This window comes from Bos taurus, chromosome 1, assembly GCF_002263795.3.
Source record: "Bos taurus isolate L1 Dominette 01449 registration number 42190680 breed Hereford chromosome 1, ARS-UCD2.0, whole genome shotgun sequence".
NCBI classification, from domain to species: Eukaryota; Metazoa; Chordata; class Mammalia; order Artiodactyla; family Bovidae; genus Bos; species Bos taurus.
Window position 1 is genome coordinate 97,583,025 of NC_037328.1, and position 21,175 is coordinate 97,604,199.

General features: G+C 36.6%; 1 protein-coding gene across 4 annotated transcripts; it reads right to left on the minus strand.

Moving 5' to 3' along the window:
* Positions 1-3,197: 3,197 nt before the first annotated feature.
* MYNN (myoneurin) lies at positions 3,198-21,115 on the minus strand. 4 transcript variants are annotated; one of them, XM_005201694.5, is made up of 9 exons: positions 21,049-21,112; positions 20,232-20,451; positions 19,794-20,090; positions 15,349-16,139; positions 14,211-14,370; positions 10,252-10,430; positions 9,313-9,396; positions 8,350-8,436; positions 3,198-6,702 (listed from the first exon to the last, which is right to left on the minus strand). In XM_005201694.5, the coding sequence occupies exons 3-9, from the start codon at positions 20,057-20,059 to the stop codon at positions 6,440-6,442; spliced, it is 1,830 nt and encodes a 609-aa protein (XP_005201751.1). In that variant the 5' UTR covers positions 20,060-20,090; positions 20,232-20,451; positions 21,049-21,112; the 3' UTR covers positions 3,198-6,439.
* Between the last annotated feature and the right edge of the window lie 60 nt (positions 21,116-21,175).

A 21,175-nucleotide genomic window follows, 5' to 3' on the forward strand; every position in this document is an offset into this window, starting at 1 on the left:
GGAGAATGAGAATCAAATGGGGGAACTGTTAAAAATAGATTCTTAAGAGTCAGACCTACTGAATCAGAATTTCCAAACAGTCTGGGGAACGTGCATTTTTACAATCCAGGTCATCTTTAATCTCACTGAAGATTATAAACCAACGTTCTGGTTTTCTCATTCTTCAAATTAATTTTTTTTTAAATATATACTTCTCTTAAATGGAAGTATCTAATAGTTAAATGAATTATCAGAAAGCTAACCCATCTGTGTTAACCACGATACAGATAAGAGTAAATGTCAGAACTGCCTCCAACCATCTTCCCCAATAGAACCACCATCATGATGTCTAACACAACAGTTTTGCATGTTTTAGAATTTTAATAAATGGAATCATATATATGCTCTTTGTATCCAACTACTTTTGTACATTAGTGCAATTCATTCATGTTGTTTAATGTAGCAGTAATCCATTCAGCTTTTGTTTTGAAATATTCCATAATATGCTGGTTAGTAGGGGTGTCAATAGGATTCTGAAAGAGATTCTCCCAGGCTAGGACACAGTCACATCGAAGTAAACCTTTGTGATGCAGTTTACTTTCCCAGGCTACTCTCTGTTCCTCTGTGCAATGGAGGGGACCCACAAGTTCCAATATTCTCCCAAGAGGAGACTCATAAGGTAGCTGAATGGGAAGCAAATAGGTTAATGTGAAGAAAGTAGGCTTATCTGGAGCCTGCAGTGGGGTGCCATGTACTAAACCTGCAACCAAACAGGACTGTTTGAGGCATTTATGCAGAAGTCTCAGGGCTCTCTTTTTTAATATCCAAGAGAACTAAAGTGAAGCCAGGTCAGCCAAGAAGTACTGGGCTCTGAGCAGGCTAGGAAAACACTTGATCACATATTTTATAAGCTGCTGCCTACTGCATCAGAGGCCAGCAGGATGTCCAGAAAATGGAAAAGAACGAACGGTGTTTTCCCTCATGCCTCTTGGTTATATAAGCCTCTCGTCCTCCACATAGGTGGACACCATTTTAGAGAGAAGACAAAGGGTAGAGATAAGACAACAAGTTTTAAAATGTTTAAGCACTCCCTTAAGATATAAATTGTCTTTGTATCAGACTAGGTTTTTAACTTTTTTCCAGACTTCCCACTGGGTGGGAGCTCAAGGGGACGAACATGTTAAATTCTGTAGGAAAACTCTACTTCTTCTGCACATCTGAATTGTAATGAGTAGATTTGCAACTACTTCTTCCATTCCCTTCTTGGCAGTCATCCTTTAAGATCCAATGCAAATCCAGACTTCTGTTACAGTGCTGCAGACTCTATTATGCTCATCACTTATCAATGTTTCAAGTTTGGAAGCAATCAAGTGGTTTATACTTTTCAGATATTTGATAAAATGATTGTTTGCTGTACTCTGCTTTTCAAACTAAGTAGTCTGAAAAATCCTTACATCTACTCAAACTGTATCCACCTGGCTTCTACCCATGATTATCACTGCAGCTGCCTTTCTCAAAGGATCATCATGCTCCAGTTACCCAACCCAATTTTGTCTTTGACTGGAATCCGATTTCTCTGTACTATGTGCTCAGTACAAAGCCACTTTTGTCTTCATGAAATCTGCACCACCCTCGTTTTCTTCCTGTTATCAATTTCCATCTCCTGTTCTGTCTTTTGCTCATTCTTAAGAATGTATTTTCCCCCATGATTCTGTCTTCATCTTTTGTTCTTCCATATCATCTCCCAGGGTTGCCTAAATTATTTCTGTCACAATAATTATTAGCCTTATGCTGCAAGATCTGTATCTCTAGCTTTAACTTCAACTGGGTTTCAGTCACCATTTCCAACCACCGCTAGACATTTTCACATAGGTGTTTCACCACCAAATTCAGCAGATAAAGTCTTCTCTTCCATAAACCTCCATCTTATCTCCCTATCATAATTAACAGCATCACCATCTACTCAATCACTAAGGATCAAAACTTAGGTTACTAAGTTGAGGATACAGGAAGAGAAACTGGCTCAAGTCTGCTTAAGAAAAGGGGGATTTAGGGAATTTGCAGGTTCAATCTGTGGCTGGGGAACTAAGATCCCACAAGGTGAGCAGCAAAGCCAAAAAAAGAAAAGGGGTATTTACTGTAAGGATTTAATAGGCAAAAATCATGGGCATTCAGGCACAAGCAAACAAGCATAGCTATACCACCTCAAGTGGGACTGGGGACTGCAAAGCCTCAGGCCACTTTGGTTTGTCACAGGGTCGTGGTCACTTGGTTCTACAAACCTACTTCATCCCCTTGCTTTGTTCTCTAGATCAGCTTTCTCTGCTTCTTCACTATTTCCTTTAGATTTTTGGCTTGCTTCACTAACTATGGACCAGATCTAAATGATCTTTTTTATGTACACATAAACCAAGTGTCTGAAGTAGCTTGTTTGGGCTAAGAACTGTTTTCTTCCTGGTAAGGTGTTCTATAAGCTGTGATCACAAGCATGGAATCACAAGCATGTTAAAACGTGGCCCTTTAGCATTCAACTGTAGTTCAGGGTGTGAGATCCTGGAATGTAAACCTGGCGATCTAATCCCATTCTTCCAGCACAAGTGAAAGGCAGAGGACTCTTTCAAGATGGTAGGGGTATAGTCCTAGATGTGTCTTTGATGATTCCGATCTCTGCCAACACCTTTGAGATTTTCTCTCCATTCCCCTACCTCAGTCAGCTGTGAACAAATCCCTCCCAATAGCTATCTCCTCTTGCCTGCCTATCCAGGAGAGCAACAGCTCTTTCTCTGTCCGTTCAATTTCTACTGACTGCTTGACATTTCCTTTCCTGCCTTCCTCTGTTATAACACTTGGCATTCAGGCCTGTCTTTCCCATTTGACTGTAAACTTAAAAGAGGAAATCATCTTGTTCACTTTATGTATTCTGATTTCAGTAATTTTCTAGCATTTCAAGTAATAGCCAGATATTTTAATTCAAATACTTGATTCATATCCATGGTGTTTATTTCAGTATATACTTCTTGAAAATAAATACCCTATTTCTGAATGACTACTATGTTTACATGATAATTATCCAAATCCCTTAAGCAAATACATCACATCTCTGCTGAATGAAGTGGGGTGGGGGCTGCAGAGGACAGGTAAGTAAATCATGTCACTGTCTCAAGAAATGCTCTGATAACTATCAATAATGTTCATAAATAATGAGTAAAAACATAGAATTTACAGAAATGGCATTAAAATACAATTTATTTGGTGGTATTTCTAGCCAAATTCCAAAGACTCAAAATCTGAGTAAAAAGTGGAAAGTCATATTAAGAGCTTCATTTATCAAGAGACAATATAGGAACTTCCCTAGCAGTCCAGTAGTTAGGACTTCACACTTGCACTGCCGAAGGCCCAGGTTCAATCCTTAGTCACAGAACTAAGATCCCACAGGTTGCAGGGTGCAGCCAAAAAAAAAAAACATAGTGCCCACATAACCACATATTAAGAGCCGAAAGGAAGAACACCAGGAAGTGTTTAGGATAATCGTTTTCTATGTTTGGTATGCATTAAGACCACCTATGGAGCTTTTCTAGCATGTTCTGGAGACTGATGCAGAGGGCCCCAGGTGTGGTGGGGCTTGGACACAACTATTTTAAAAACGTTTTTGATGTGTATCAAATGTTAGAGCCATCGTACTAGGATATTTAAATGAGTACACGTAGATTAACTGTCTTTATATAAGCATATTTCAACTATCATTTGTATAATTTCTGTAGACATGAAACATACAGAAAAGTGACAAACTACCGTTGCAACAGGACAGGACCTTTTCTTTTGGAAAAAAATAAAACACTTTTCTAAAATCTGTCTATCAAAATCAGTCTATGAAACGAAACATAAAACATACCAGCAAAAAATCCTTTATATATAATCTATGGTTTCTTTTTTAAAAGCCTAAAATCTAACAATACAGAAGGAATTATCTAATACAAATACAAAACAAAATTAATTTAGAAAATAATTTCTTAGTAAGATCTTCAGCATTCTAAAAAGACTTTCAAAAAATGTAGTAATACTTACATAATTTAGAATAGACCTTTCCCAAAACACTGCACTGTAACAAATATATTTAAAGATGAACTTAACTGATAATTTTGAGTGTTACAATGATAGCAGATACAACTAAAATACACGCATATGATAGTAATACAGCATTAGAAGATGACAGGAGAAAAACTCAGTCTTCAAACTTTCTTTACAAGTCATTCTGGAAGAGTGTCATGCCATGGCAATTTAAAATAAAATTATTTTAGCTAAGAAGCAGATAATGTGATGAAGAAAAACACAATAAATCAACCTTAGCCACTTCAATCCTTTAATGTGACAAATAATAAATGTAAAGGCTAATTTATGTAAAGACAAAATACTAATTACCATCATGTTAGAGGAAATCTGGTAACTACTACCCTTACACAATTATGACATCACTGTAGCAGTTTTTAAAAAGAAATTTTGTTCATTAGATGCTTGGATTAATGAAGATGTGAATTAAATATAGCCTCTCCATTTCAGCAGAGTTCTTAAAAAGGCTGTCTTAATTTTCTTTAATTTCTTCACATTCCAATAAATTCCTATTGAATTTAAGCCAGAATAGATTAGTTGAACATTTTTATAACTTTATAAATTGTATTTAAATCCTGTATATTATATTAATACATATGAATGATTAGACTTCTTAGATAAATTAAATACTAAGTTTGATGTACATTGTACAAAGGCAGTATTTCAAACTCTAAGTCAACCCCACTGGTGGCAGTTTATTGTGAAAATGCTGAGTGTGCTGTGAAATGGTGATGATCTGTACAGTTTACAAGAGTTTAGTTTCTAGTTGGTTCCTATGACTAGGACCCCAGAGAAAACACAATTAAAGAAATCAATACCAATAGAAAATATATTAATTTTATTACAGGTGTAGTTTAAAAGCAGAAAACAAATGAGCCATAACTAATGCATGGCAGAAATAGGAAATAATGTCACCATGGTGTTTAATCAGTAGTATAGGAACAGACTTTGTGGAACTAAAAATTTAATGTCCAAAGACTAGGCAGTGAGACTAAATCAATACGTGGGGAAAATGGAAGGGGCAAGTGGTAGTATCAGAATAAATTTGAATTTTCTAAGTTCATTAAGAAGGGAAAGGACTAATGTGAAACTACAGCCACCACCAACTGTTATGGTTTAATCTATAAAAATTTTAAACTTGAAACTTATAAAAAAAACTCAAATATAAAATGTTTAATAAACTGGCTTTCTGATAACTCAAATGTCTACTTATAATTGAAGTTAATTTTTTAACAATTTATGAATATAATGTACCAAATTCAGAAGTCAAGTGTTTTATACTATGCACTAAGTTTCTATTTAGAAAATTCTTTAGGGTTTTATTTTTTAAAAAGTGCATAAGAGGTATAAGAGAAGCTTATCAAAACACAACTCAGTATATTTCCCTCATCTCCAATAATCTAGAAACTTATTAAACAGTCTGCATCAAATTTGAAACTGCTTTTAATAAGATAAAAACACCAAATATCTATCTAAAATTCATTTTGAAAATGTAGTCTCAGACAACTTAAATCAAAAAAGTATTGACCACTGATTTTCTCCAGAATTCTGAGTTCTACACAACAAAATTTATATCTAGTTTTCTAGTTTTTAAGAGAAGCACTTTTTGTTTCATTAGAAAAGTTACCTTCAGTGCACTATATTAATAGAGAAATAGCACAATTCTTATTCAGTACCTCAATTTTTATAGTAGAAATATGAATTTCCCCCCTCACAGTTTGAATGTGAAAGTCTTCCCTTGTGGCTCAGCTGGTAAAGAATCCGCCTGCAATGTGGGAGACCTGGCTTCAATCCCTGGGTTGGGAAAATCCCCTGGAGAAGGGAAAGGCTACCCATCCCAGTTCTGGCCTGGAGAATTCGCCAGAGTCAGACACGACTGAGCAACTTTCATAGTTTATATACTGGTGTATGGAGCTTGCTAACAGCACTGTCATGGGCTGATACTATTATGGATTTTGTTTAAATTTTGAGAAGAAAATAAATATATTTTACAGGTCAAAACTCAATCATAAACTGATAGATTTCACTTCAGTAAATGAAAGGCAATCTGAAATGAAAAACAGAAATGGAATTAAGGCAGCTCTAAAACAAAGTTATACTTATTCACCCCAAATAGTGCTACTGCAGTATAATTCATTCCTTTAAAAGTTGTGTGTATAACCTAGACATAAAAGCCAAACATCAAAACAAGCATTGCAGCTATGATGCAGCATCAGGTGCTTTTACTTTGGTGAATGAGAATAATGGTCACAACTCAAATGAATGGTCAATTTAATATGAATATATGCACCTTACCAGCAATGTTTATGTTTACTACCAGAGACGTCTTAGCAATTCCATATTCCTCACAAAGTCAATATAGCTGTTGTAAAAAAATCAACTGTGGCTCTGAATACCCATTTGCGGCTGGCCTCAGCAACGCGTCTGGAGCAGGAGGCTGGCTGTCTGCGACAGGCAGCAGCAGGTGGTGGTCCTCAGCCCCCAGTGGGAGAGTCAGTGGCAAAGTCACATCAGAAGGTTTCACGTCCAGAGTTTCTGACAGAGGACTTTTTTGTATGGAGTCTTGTTCATTCAAGGGATGATCCTCTATACTGGAATCTAGAATTTTATCTGCACCTGAAGAAGGGAAAAAACTCATTATCTTTAAAAACAAAACAAAAACCCCAAGGAAGACTCATCTACTTACCATTCCCATTCTAACCCCACCTTTAGTCACACCATTTCTCTTTTGCTGATCTGCCCTTCTCCTTACCTGCACAAACCCATTCTGGACCTCAAGACTAGGCTCACGCATCAACTCCATTACAAAAATGGACTTAATTGCTCTAGACCAGGGTAAGCTGTTTCTTAATCACTCATTTGTCAATACTTCATATACCATCTCCGGACACCTAGCTATCTATCTTACTGCTATGTAACATCCTACTTAGGTATGCCTTGAATGCTCAACAGACTATATATTCCTTAGAGCAAATGTCTAATTACACTTCACTACTTCCAAGTACCTCACGGTGCTACATAGATAAGTACTCTTTTTAATTCACTGAATGTATTAGTGAATAATTCATATCATTCTGTGAGTTCAAGTTCAGAAGTATGGCACTTTCATTTATTTTCAGAAGAAATTCTGCATTACTCAAGGGATTAATTATCCAGCTGACTAAAGACACACTTTTCTCTTCAAATTTTCCACTAGCTTTCCCATGTTGTCACTCCAAAAGTATTAACATGATTTCAATCTCACTACCCTCATTAGACAAACTTGCATACTTTTGTAAAGTTATAACTCCTATTTTTGCCAAACTATTCTTCGGTTCAACCAGTTAAGAATACAACCTGCAGTCTCTTGTTGCAGTGACTCTCTTCACAATGTTCTCTCTGCCTGGATGAACATTTCCTTTCCCATTTCCATCCTCCATGTTTCAGATTCTCTAGAATTAAGCTTTCCCAATACTCATGTCAGGACTTAATCTCTTCTTCAGTACTCTTGTGTCTTTATCATATCCTACATTTTGTCTTGTAATCATAGTTATTTATTTAGATTTCTGGATTCCCACACTAGACTGTAAGCTCTTTGAGGACTAGGACTACACTTTCCTAGTACCTGCATGGTTATGTGTACTTTAGAGGTACTTAATAAATGCTTGTCGAATTTATGACTCACTGAAGTTTTCAGATGTTACTACCTTAATCTTTATGATGTTTATGTTTACTACCAAAAACTTACTATCATCTCTACACAGTGAGGAAGATTAATGGTGTTTCTAGGCATAAAAGAATTGTAAGCACGGTGAAACTTTTTCAAGGATTCATTTCTAAGCAACAGACTAAAAATTCTGTAGTATGGTTTTCCACTCCACATATTATGACAATTTGGGGATATCTGTTTCCCTATTTCCTCTCATACAATTTTTGGACTAGTGTTCATGATGCTCCTTTCTCTGCATAACTACAATAAACCCCAGGTAACCCAGACTCTAGTATGTGAAAGAGTGATATACAGTTGTTTATGTATTCTTTCATTCTTGAAATTGTTCATACATCAGGTTTTTAAAGGAGAAAATATTTTAAAGCAATGTTTATTACAAGGTCAATATGGAAAGTTGAACTCACCTGCACATTACAAAGCTACCTTCCTCATATGGGTACACCTTGTTTTAAAAAATATATGTCTAATTTAAACTGTTACAATGTGTATCTCAACATTTTTAGGAATAGCACAAATATGAGAGCTCCAAATTTTTAAAAAACACAAGCATTTACCAGAATGTACTTTTGTTTTGTGCTTCTTTAAATTTTTAATATCTGTGTAAGAATTTCCACATAATTCGCAGATAAATGGTCTTTCTCCTGAAAAATAAGTTAAAAAATCAAAGCCTCAGTATTTCAGAAACTGAGAAGGCAAAAATATCAACGTTCATGAATACAGTGCTAACATTATTACATTACTTTAATTTCTTTCAAATTACCATTTTAATCTCTTGGCTCTAACATAGCAAAATAAAAACTTCCACACATAGGCACTCCTTTCCTTTATGCAAAGCTTCCCTATTTCAAGGAAAAATGAAGCATTTTCACTAACAGAAACCTCAAACTAAAAAATTAACTCTATCAGACATTTAGTGAATGCCAATCATATGCCAGACTCTGGCTAAGAGATGTAGCTGAGGGGGAAAAATGCATAATTATGGTTTCTACTCTCAGGTAGCTTATAAATTAGAAAATCCTTTCTGTTATGAGGAATAACTTTTAGAAAGATAAAGAACAGTACATTTTCAAAGTGGTCTTTTCGTTTTAAAAAACCTTGAACATTTAATATGTTCTTATACTATCTATATACTGCCTTTTAGAATAACCATGTCATTGTTAGAATATATCCCTAAAATTTGCATACTGAATATTGTTTCATAAGAAAATCTGATATTATCTTAGTATTACCTATCCCTTTTCATTTTTTGGCATATCTGTGCAATTTTACCCAAATCATTTAAAAACTACTGATTACCTGGAACACATCTTAGAAAATCTACATAATTCTTGACCCAATTTAATCCATACTCCAAACAACAACAAAAAAACAAATAAAAACTGATACTCATACATTAAAATATAGCTATAGCTAGAGTATGACTAGATACCATATAGTCCATAATGGTTTAAAGTCAATGTTTACATAAAAAGAAATTAGAGAGAACAAAAAATAATACGTTCTCCCTAAACACAGACCTGTATGGGATCGAAAGTGTTTGTTGAGCTCTCCTGAGGAAATAAAACTTTTCCCACAAATACCACATATGTATGGTTTTTCACCTAGATGGAAAATAAAAGATAGCGAAGTGGTGTACTATACCAATATAATATTTATCAGTTACAATAATCTATAGTAAGCTGTTCTAAAGTATTATTTAAATTAAGACCTCTTTATATTGTATTTTAGAGGTATTTTCAGTGTGATCCAACTTAAATGAATATTAGTAATTATTTTACACTGTTCATATAACCTGATACTTTTTCATATAATAAAACTTTCTCCAAATATCCTTCCAGTAGACTAAAAATGGGCAAGAAGTCTGATTTTTATAAAATTAAAAACATGAGAATTCATCAATCCATATTTCAATTCTTGTTATCTACAAGATTATTAAAGGGGAATTAAAATCACTTAGGAAGATCTATTAAAAATTACAAAAAAAAGAAAATCTTTGAACAACAGATTTTGCTTCAAAATTGATACTTTGGGTTTTAAGTATCTATTCAATTTACAAATCTTAGAATGTTTTGTAGAAAAAGTCCTAAGAACAATTTAGTAACTACTAAATTGATGTTCTATCCAAACTCATCCCAACCCCTTAACTTTACAGCTTTATTCCAGGGAAATGAAGCTTCAAGAGGCTAAGGAGTTTTTCTACCGCCATAAAAAATGTCTTAACTCAAACTTACATACTGTCAAAATTACCTGATTTTCATGTACGTAAGTTACATGGAAAAAAAAATTTCACCCACTGTGTATTATTCTAGAAAATAAGTCTGTTTTTACATCTAATATTTATGTGAAAATCAGAAACATAAAAAGCTTCAAGAAGCACAATTTCAAAGGCTCAATTTCCCTTTTTCTTTTATTTACAACTGTCCTTATTTTAGGCAATCCCTGTGTCACATTCTTACCTGTATGTTTCCGAGAATGAGTGATAAGAGAACTAGAGACAGCAAATGCCTTCCCACAGGTATCACACACATAAGGCTTTTCTCCTGTATGCCTTCGAACATGGTAGGTCAATGTGCTGGCTTGGGCAAATCGCTGTCCACACCTATCACAGACGTATGGCTTCTCTCCACTATGCTTCCTATTAGTAAATAATTATAGAGATATATAATGGCAAGTAAAACAATCTGAGGATCATATAGCAAACTTTTCTGTACAATTTTTCATGCAGCATTTTCATTTCATCTGAACAGATCCAGAATATGTATTTTAAATCAACCGTTTTCCCCAGAAATAAAGCCATGCATCTATGATCAATTAATCTGTGACAAAGGAGGCAAGACTACACAATATTGGAAAAACAGTCTCTTCAACAAATGGTGCTGGAAAACTGAACAGCTACATTAAAAAAATGAAATGGATTAAAGACCTAAATGTGAGACCAGACACTATAAAATTCCTAGAGGAAAACACAGGCAGAACACTCTGACATAAATCTCAGCAATATCTTTTTTGATCTGCATCCCAGAATAATGGAAATAAGTACAAAAATAAACAAATGGGACCTACTTAAATGTAAAACCTTTGGCATAGCAAAGGAAACAATAAATGGAACAAAAAAGACAACCCACAGATTAGGAGAAAATGTTTGCAAATGATGTGACCAACAAGGGATTAGTCTCCAAAATTTGCCAACAGCTCATATGATGCTTAACAGCATCAAAACAACCCAATCAACAAATGGGCAGAAAACCTAAATAGACATTTCTCCAAAGAAGACATACAGATGGCCAAGAAGTACATGAAAAGATGTTCAATATCACTTAGAGAAATGGAATTCAAGACTACGACATAAAAAGAAAAGAACTACAACATATCACATCACACCAGCCAGAATGTCTTATTATCAAAAAATCCATGAACAAATGCTGAAGAGGGTGTGTGGAGAGAAGGGAACCCTCCTGCACTGTTGGTGGCAATGTAAATTTGTACAGCCATTATGAAGAACAGTACGGAGGTTCCTTAAAAAACTAAAAACAGAGCCACCATAACCCTGCAAGCCATACATCTAGAGAAAAACAAGATCCAAAAGGATACATGCACCCCAATGTTCACTGCAGCACTGTTTACAATAGCCAAGACATGAAAGCAACCTAAATGTCCATCTACAGAAAAATGGATAGATGTGATACTTTTATACAACAGAATATTACTCAGCCATCAAACAGAATGAAATGCCTTTTGCAGCAACAAGATTGGACCTAGAGACTGTCACACAGACTCAAGTCAGTCAGACAGAGAAGGAGAAATATATGAAATCCCTTATATGTGGGATCTAAAAAGAAATGATACATACGAATTTACATACAAAACAGAAAGAGGATCAACACACTCAGAGAAAGAACTTATGGTCATGCGGGAGGGGGGTGGGGGGGAAGGATGGGAAGAAACAGTTAAGGAGTTTGAGATGGGCACGTACACACTGCTATACACACTGCTATACTGAAAATGGATAAACAAAAAGGACCTACTGTAGACAGCATGGAACTCTGCTCAATGTTTTGTGGTAGCCTGGATGGGAGGGGAGTTTAGGGGAGAATAGATCTATGTATATGTATGGCTGGGTCCCTTCCCTGTTCACCTCAAACTATCACAACATTGTTTATTGGCTATATTCCAATACAAAATAAAAAGTTAAAAAAAATTTTTTAATAAAATCAACAGTTTCAATGTATAATGTCAAGAATAAATGTTTCAGTTGTTATGAAAACATTAGTTCTGAGATTAGTTCAAAGTTTTCCCATTAGGTATATGTGGTAGTCAAGTATGCCCACAATACTACAGGCAATGATTTTTGCTTGTCCATTCACTATCCTTAAACCTTCAGCACCCATCCTCACTCTCAGCTGATGTCCTTGCTTCCTGTTTTGCTAAGAAAAATTTTAGCAATCAGAAAAAAATTTCTACATCACAAACCTCCACCTATAGGCATCTGTATCTACAGAGTTTGCTTTTCTTTAATACAAGAACGGTAGTTCTTCCTATTTGTATACTTAGGACACTATCCCCCTTGCCTACTCCAGGTTCACTCCTGAAATTTCTTCCATCCTGTATCATCAATTTCCTCCCCTCCTTTGGATTATAGCATACAAATATACTGATACATCTCCCATCTTAAAAAAAAAAAGATCCCGACCCTACTTGTTCCTCTATTTTTCTGCTCTCCTTTTAGTAAGATCCTGAGTCTCCAACAGTTCTACTTCACTTCTTCCCCACTAGTCTCTGCTAACCGGAGAAGGCAATGGCACCCCACTCCAGTACTCTTGCCTGGAAAATCCCAGGGATGGAGGAGCCTGGTAGGCTGCAATCCATGGGGTTGTGAAGAGTTGGACACGACTGAGCGACTTCACTTTCACTTTTCACTTTCATGCATTGGAGAAGGAAATGGCAACCCACTCCAGTGTTCTTGCCTGGAGAATCCCAGGGACGGGGGAGCCTGGTGGGCTGCCATCTATGGGGTCACACAGAGTCAGACACGACTGAAGTGACTTAGCAGCAGTAGCAGTCTCTGCTAACACTGCTTTCGTCAAAACCACTGCGAACCTTTTACTTTGCCAAATCCAACAGTCAATTCTCGGTCCTAATCTCCCTATCATCAGAATTTGACACAATGACAGCTCTCTTCTGAAATCATTTCCTCCACCTGGAATCCAAGACTGCCCAACATTCTGGTTTGCCCCTATTTTTGCTGTTTCTTCCTAGTCACTTCAGCTGGTTCTTGCCTATCTCTCAGAACTCAAAGTTAGTGTGCCTCATGACTCCATCCTTTGATGTCTTTTCTGTCCATCTTCATTCTCCTGGTGACCTCATCTCTAACATTATGCCTTTAAATACTACCTACATGCCAATGACTCCGAATTTATGCTGCTAAGTCGCTTCAGTCGTGTCTGACTCTGGGACCCCATAGACGGCAGCCCACCAGGCTCCCCCGTCCCTGGGATTCTCTAGGCAAGAATACTGGAATGGGTTGCCATTTCCTTCTCCACTGAATTTATGTCTTCAGCTCAAACCAGTCCCCTGACTTCCAGACTGAACCATCTCTTACACATTTCTATTCAGGTATCTAATAGTCATCTCAAATTTAACACGATCAGAACTCTACTCCTAAACTCCCACACTCCTACTTAAACTGCTCTATCCACAAATTCCCATTTCAGTTAATGGTAATTCCATCTTTTCATATGATCAAGCTCAAAACCTGTGTATTGTTTTTAATTCTACTCTTTTTTATACCTCACATCCAAATGTGCTGAGAATTCTGTTTGCTATACCTTTAAAGTACATGCAGAATCTGACTACCACTTATCTCTCCCACTATTACTTTTTTTTTTTTTACCGGCTTCCGTCCACCACTTCCGGTAGGATCGGCCGCCGCGCCAGGAGGCGGTGAGGTCACTTCCGGGAGAACTAGTTGCCGACTGCCTCCAGGTGACCCACTATTACCTTTCTGACCTGAACCATCATCCCTCTCACTCGGGTTTTATCTATAGCTTCCTAACTGGTAACTTTGCTTCCACTCTTGCAATCTTACAATCTTTTGCTAAAAAGCATCCAGAGTGATCTTATAATGCAAGTAAGTTCACATCACTTATTTCTTTCTCAAACTTAAAAGCATCATAATGGCCTACAAAACCTTCACCTTCTGAACACCATAACACCATTCAGACCTTACTTCCCTCCCTTACTTATCCCCCTCCAGGCATTATGGCTTCCTTCTGGTTCTTTCACTGTGCTAATAATATTGTATGACGGTACCACAATTAGAACTCTACTGTCCTGAATTCTCATGTAATAGTCTATTTAAGGCTACTTTGAATGACAGACTTAAAGATCAAATATCCTTTTTTGCTTTTATTTTTACCTTGCATGAATCTTGAGATTGCTAGAAGTTGCAAATTGTAAATTGCATACATCACATTTATAGGGTTTTTCCTCACCATGATGCATGCGACTATGGAAGACTAGCTGGCATTTCTGAGCAAATCCTTTATCACACAATTCACATTTGTATGGCTTCTCACCTAAAAGAAAAGTAAATAAAATTTTATTTAGAAGGAAATATTGTTTTAGTTGCTTAATTCATACAAACTTTCAAAAGACTTCAACAGTATTAGTAGTTTCAGTATTCAGAAAATACTAACTGCTAGGAGAAGGCGATGGCACCCCACTCCAGTACTCTTGCCTGGAAAATCCCATGGAGGAGCCTGCTAGGCTACAGTCCATGGGGCCGCTAAGAGTCGGACGCGACTGAGCGACTTCACTTTCACTTTTCACTTTCATGCATTGGAGAAGGAAATGGCAACCCACTCCAGTGTTCTTGCCTGGAGAATCGCAGGGACAGAGAAGCCTGGTGGGCTTCCATCTATGGGGTTGCACAGAGTCAGACACGACTGACGCAACTTAGCAGCAGCAGCAGAAGTAAAAAAGCATATAGGATCTTTTTCCAGACTGATTATTGAAAACACCAACAGAGTTAAAAGAAATTAGTGTTTCTTATTTCATAACAGTGAAAGGTGATGAGAGAAATATATAATGCTTCTAAAAAGTACAAATCTAGCATACCAATAAAGGTTGAGGAAGGACTGTACATATAATTTACGTTCAGAAGTTGAAAAAGTCTAAGGAAGCAGGTAGTGAGATATGTTGGCAAAATCTGATAATCAGCCTGAGCTGTAATTACTTTTTCTCTTTATCAGTTTTAATATATTGTCTGTTAAACAGTTAGCAAGCTAGAACTAAGTTTATGCTTATTTTAACTGTGAGGAAAAATGATTTAGAGTTCACGCACTGGGACTTCAGAGTACCAATTACAACAAAACAAAGAGCCATTAAATATTTGGTCACAATTACAAGGTATTTTCAAGTCTAACATGCTCAATATTTTTATGAATATAAGTGTATACTAAATTTTGGACATAAATAGTCAACACTATGTATTAATGTCTATAAAAACATTTCAGTCACAATATAAAAACTATACTTCCCACAAACAGTCTTACCTGTATGAGTCCTTACATGAGTTTTCAGCTGGTTACACTGGGTAAATGCCTTTCCACATAAGTGGCAGACATAAGGTTTGACTCCTTTATGTATTCTCATGTGTCTTCTCAAGCTGCTGGCTTCCGAAAACACTTTCCCACATGTGTTACACATTGGTTTGGCCTTAGAATACCTCTGATCCAGCTCTTCCCCAGAGCTTTCCAGTTCATAAGAGTTCTTGACACTGGCTATATTAGACATAGAGTGTTCTTTCAGAGCACAGTTTGGCTGTGATTTTCCACGTTTCCGTTTCACCGTAACAGTCTGCACAATATCTTGTGCTGGGAAAGTATTTTCCACAACTGATGTCAACTCAAGTTCTGAATTACTTCTTTGTGCAACTTGTTCTATTATAGGTGTGGACAACTTATTTGCATCGAGAAATAATTCAACAGATGCATTCTCTAAAATGTCACTGGGATATTGCACTGTTTTATTCTGCCCTGTTTTCTGGGAATTGAAGGCCTTCTTCTTCTTTTTAGTTTGAGATGACTTCTTTGCTAAAGCTCCTTGTTTAGGATTTGCCTGAACTAAATCTGTAGACACTTCTGATTTCTCCCGACTGTTATAATCTCGCAGAGTCAGGAGACAAGTCTGTTGATTCAATTCAATGTTTCCAGTAATACTAGATATCTCTGTAGAAGAGGGATTAGCAATAAAAGCAAAATCTTCCATCTTTATTTTACATTTAGTGACCACCTCTTCCACTTTGAGATAGTCAGCAGCCTGATGGATTTCTTTAACATTCCAACTGTAAGGAAACAAGGCTAAATGACAATATTCTGATCAAAGAAAAAACGTTTCTGAAACACAACTACGCAGATATTTCTGTCTTTTAAAGACCTAATGAAGTAGAATGATGAAAAATGATTAACAGAACAAATTTTTAAAATTTATTCACTCAGAATGTTTAGGAAAAAATCTTCAGTTTTACAGAAGTTGAAAAGATAAAAAAGTAATGGATCATTCATATGTACAACCATGGAAAAACAAAAATGTTAATATCTCTACTTGTTAAAAAAATACCTGACACACAAAAAGAGTTGTTGGCAGCCTACTGCCTCCTCCCATTTATCCTGAGGCCTCTTCAGATAGCAACCAACTTTTCTTTATTTGTAATTAGAAGAGTCTTAAAAAACTATTATCTTCCTCTGCTCCTCTATGAGGAACCTGAACAGTATTTCTTGAAACTTCCTGTGCACTTGAATTACCCAGGAATTTGTTAAATGTAGATTCAGATTCAGTAGGTCTGTTTTGGGGCCCAAGCATCTGCATTTCTAACACACTCGCTGGTGATGCCAATGCTGCTGGTCCATGGATCACAGCTGAAGGAACAAGGTTTTAGAATGCACTAAGCTCTCTCTAGAAACCTTCCCACCTTTTTCGTGTCTGATATTCAACACAAATTAGCTGGAGAATTTGTCATATTAGAGTTATGTAGAAAAATTTAACATTCAATTTGAATGTTCAACATTCAAATCAATATTTATTGAGCATCTACCATGTGTAGTACTCAGAGGGATATTAAGACATATCAAATAGTCTCTGCCCTCCAGAAGTTTACAATGCAGGGGAAGGCTGGTTGTTTACTTACGTTAGCAACGGCTCTGGACTACTAGGTGACTTAACTAGGGTTAAGTCAGCATCTTTGGGGGCTTCAATTTTCTTAGTTGTAAAGTTAGAGAGCTGAGTTGGTATTAATACCAAAAACACACCCTTTTAATTATTTGAGAATGAATATATACTTACACACACACATATATATATACCCTCAAGTAACCTTCCTTTTTGTCATTTTTCCCCAGAAAGAAATTTTTTTCAGAAAACATTAAGTAGATTTATAGACTAGTCTGGAAACCTAATCACCAGTTTTAGTGAACATTTTATTCTGGGAAAATCCATCCCAAATTCCTAACTATACTACAAACTTTTGGACAATCATCTGTTTGCAAACTGACTTCCTTAGCTAAGAATACATTACTTACTCTATTATTATGGCCTTTGGCTATAATTTGGGGAACAAATAAGGAATGATCCTTGCAATCAAGTTAACTCTCTGTTTGCAAAAGTACAATATGAATGCCCCCAAAATAAGTAAAATCTTATTAGTCTTGCATATGAATTTCTGTGCATGTACATACCACTTAGTCTGTAAAAACACTGTTTTTTAAGCATTTTAATTGATTTTTGTTACACAGTTTATTATTAAGTTATAAAAAGTGAGAGACAGTATTAGAATGAAACCCAAATTTATTCTATCACTTATTATACCACGGTCTCAAATTACAATTGTTCTTAGTAAATGAACCACAAACTAGATGAGATAACCTTTCAGACCACTACAAACTAGTACTGAATCACACACGAACTGTTCAGAACTGAAACAGTAATTCACACAAATTATTTACCTATTTCACTGACAGCCTATAAGCTCAGTTACAGTTAAGAAAGTCAGTCAGCATTTATGTCAATAACTGATTTGCTTTTGTTTATAAGCATGAAGTTAAAAGTGTCTGCAAACTTGCTTTCACTTTTTGAACAGTCACTAAAAATCATTTAATTACCTATGCCAGATTTATGGCTAACTGCTTTATATGAGTAATTGTAATCACCATTTTACATACAAAGGATCAGAGGTTTCAAAGAAGTAACTTGTCCAAGATCACAGAGCATTAGAACTAAGATTTGAGCAAGGAAACTAGCTCCTGAGTCCACTTAATTCTTTATTATTCTGTTTTCTTAATAAGTTGTACAGACTTTCTATTTTTGGTCTATATCTTCTCTTACATTTGTGGCTGGGCTCAAACAATTAACTCCCCAGCTCTTCAGGAAAGATGTATAGCAAAAAAGATTGAATCAAACATCTGGCTCTTCACACTGGTCCTCTGCATGAAGGCTCAAAGTAAGGTGCCCTTCAGTGTGTTCAAATCAATTCAACATTTTTCTGGCAAAGTTAATTGAGAAAGGGAAATCACTAAATTAAAGATCAACCAAAATTCACTGGTTTTGTGATTGTTTACTTTATATTACGCATTCTAAATTTTTAGATCAAAGGCACTTGTATAGCCAAATATTCAGTAAACTTAAATAATATCATGTGACATTTATCTGTGACACTGATGTTCCTTTAAGCAACTTATACAGAACTGACACAAAAATGTCATTACATCAAAATTTAAAAGTAATCCCAAACAGCATGAATGCTTCCTTTTTAATAGGATTAAGGAAAATCCTGATTCCAGCTTTTCAGAGAAATATATTTTCATGATAAGCTGCAATGTAAAAAGAGGGAAGGATTTTGTTTAATGTGTACATGTATGTATCTATAGAGATCATCTGGAAAACAATTAAAGAATATTTATCAAAGTGTTAAGAGTGATTACCTGTGTATGGCAGAATTTCAGATGTTTCCTTTTTTGTTTTTTTCCTTAAATTTTCCCCAATAAATGTAGATTCAAAGGATTTGGAGAGTGGGATAGAAAAGAAGAAATAAAGGAAGGAAACTAATGTTCACTGGGAGATAATAAATCCTAAATTTTCACAGTAACAACCCATGTAGTTATTATCATCTCGTTTTTTCAGATGGAGAAACTGAGGCCTAGAGAAAATGTATATTGATCCAAGAGACACAGTGACTGACAGGCAAGATCTAAAGTTCATAACTGTGCTATGTCAGATGGTGACCTATTCATGTTTACACTTTCAAAAAAGCTGGAGAAAAGAAGGCAGGAGTAATTTTATGGATTTCTCTTTCCTTTTATCCCCATCGCCTTTCTCTACAACAACCAGTAAACATATTAGTATTAATCTAACTACATAGTTCATCGAAAATGAAAGACAAAATGCCTGAGTTATCAGGTTCTTCAGAACCTACTTCTTGTCAGTGCAGTGACAGCATTCAACATCTCAGAGAAGCATTCTAGCTGACTTAAGCATTGTATTTTTCTGAATCAAGATCAGGAAGAGGTCCTGAAAAGAGGGCACTAATAAAGAACAGATTCTTTCTTCTTTCTCCACCTATACCTCCCACCCAAACATCTTATAAGGTAGGGGATGAAGAGTGAGAGAGAAGACCAGAGGGAACCTAAGACCAAAAAGCAAGGGCAAATTGGAATTCAATGATCTTTAAGTTTCCATTCCTCAAAATACACACTTTATTTCAGTAGATAAGTCAAATATGTCAAAAACCATGCTGTAATCCTATGAACATCTGTACTTTTTGTGCTTATGAAATGTAGTCTGTTTACTGCAAACCAGTGATATTGATCTCTTTATTAAAAACAACACTGGGCACACCAGTGTTTGAAGACTGAGAGTTCCGGGATTGAATGGAAAAAATACTAATCTGCTTTAGCTCAAGACTACTGACCAGCTTTTGTAAGTGGAAATAACATAGGTACCTTACCTGTCAAGATTTAAAGTTCCTGTGTATATAAACTCCAACAGTTTCTGAAATCCATCAGCCTTCACCTGACTCTGATCAAGAAAGACATTGTTCTCAGAAGTGCTCCTGTAGATTGCACCAAAATATTCACTAAACGAGGCAAGCACATTCCTGTGAGCTTTAAACTGGAATTCCCCAATCACTATGGTGCAGTCACAAAGAAAACCTGCTTCCCGTTGTTTGTTCAGTCTCTCTAAAAGGTGCTCACAGTGGTGCGAATACTGCATTTTGATATCGGAATCGAATTCTATCCTTGTTCTAAAAAAACGAGAGAGACAGTAAATCAGTACCACTAAGTTCTCATCAAACTTTTCTCCCAAGCCACTGGTGAATAAAGAGACATAGAATCCAAACAAGAACAAAGTCTGTTCTCATTTTACGCCCCCAGAAAATTCTTACCAAGCAAGTACGGATAAAAATGCCGAAGGGATAAAAATCGTTCCTAGTTTTTATTTCATCTTGGTCAACTAACACAATCCTTTGGACACGTCAACAAATGACGATGTGTGAAAACATTTCCACAAAGTGAAAAAATAAAGCACCGCAAAATTTCACACTTCTCCATCGCAAAGAGTCGGACACGAATGAGCGACTGAACTGAACTGAAGATCAGTTGAACCTTCACAGTTTCAAGTTCAGTAGGCACGTGTAAATTACGGAAAAAAAACAAAAACAAAATTAATAAACCACTAAGAAATGATTCCTTGGGACAAAGGATCAAAGGACATGGTACGAGTTCTTTAAAATTTTCTCAAATGCTTCTCTGCCTTTCGATCAAGATTAAGTGTAAAACTGCTCTCAAATCGCCGAAACCCGTTACCTTCCGCAGAGCATACAGTGGCTTAAAAGCAAGGCGGGTGGCGAAGGGGGCGGAGAACTAGCACCTGGGCCAAGTGTTGTCAAAGATCTGGTCACCCGCCCCGAGGAGGCCACGCTCCTCCCTACCACCACCCCAATCTATTCGAGGCCGCAAGGGAGTGACAGTAAAAGCCGGTCTCTCCCGACTTTCGCCTTCCTGCCCTGCGCCCAGCTCCCACTCCCCCAATTCCCACGGCAGAGGCTGTGGCCAAGGCCAACATCGGGGCTGCCTCGCCCTAGCTTTCCACCCTAACACCTTCACTCCGGCCTGAATGCGAACTCCACGGAGCCTGCCCTACAATGCCCCAAGGTCTGGAGAGAGCGGGAACAGAGGCCTGGGGGCAAAGACAGAACTCACCTTATAGAAACCCGAGGGGGAAAACAGTTTCTTCACTCTCTCTCCGCCATCTTGGAAGGACGTCACCACGCCACGCTCCGCCTTTCCCTGCTTCCTCCACGATGACGTCACATCCGGTTCCGGGCGT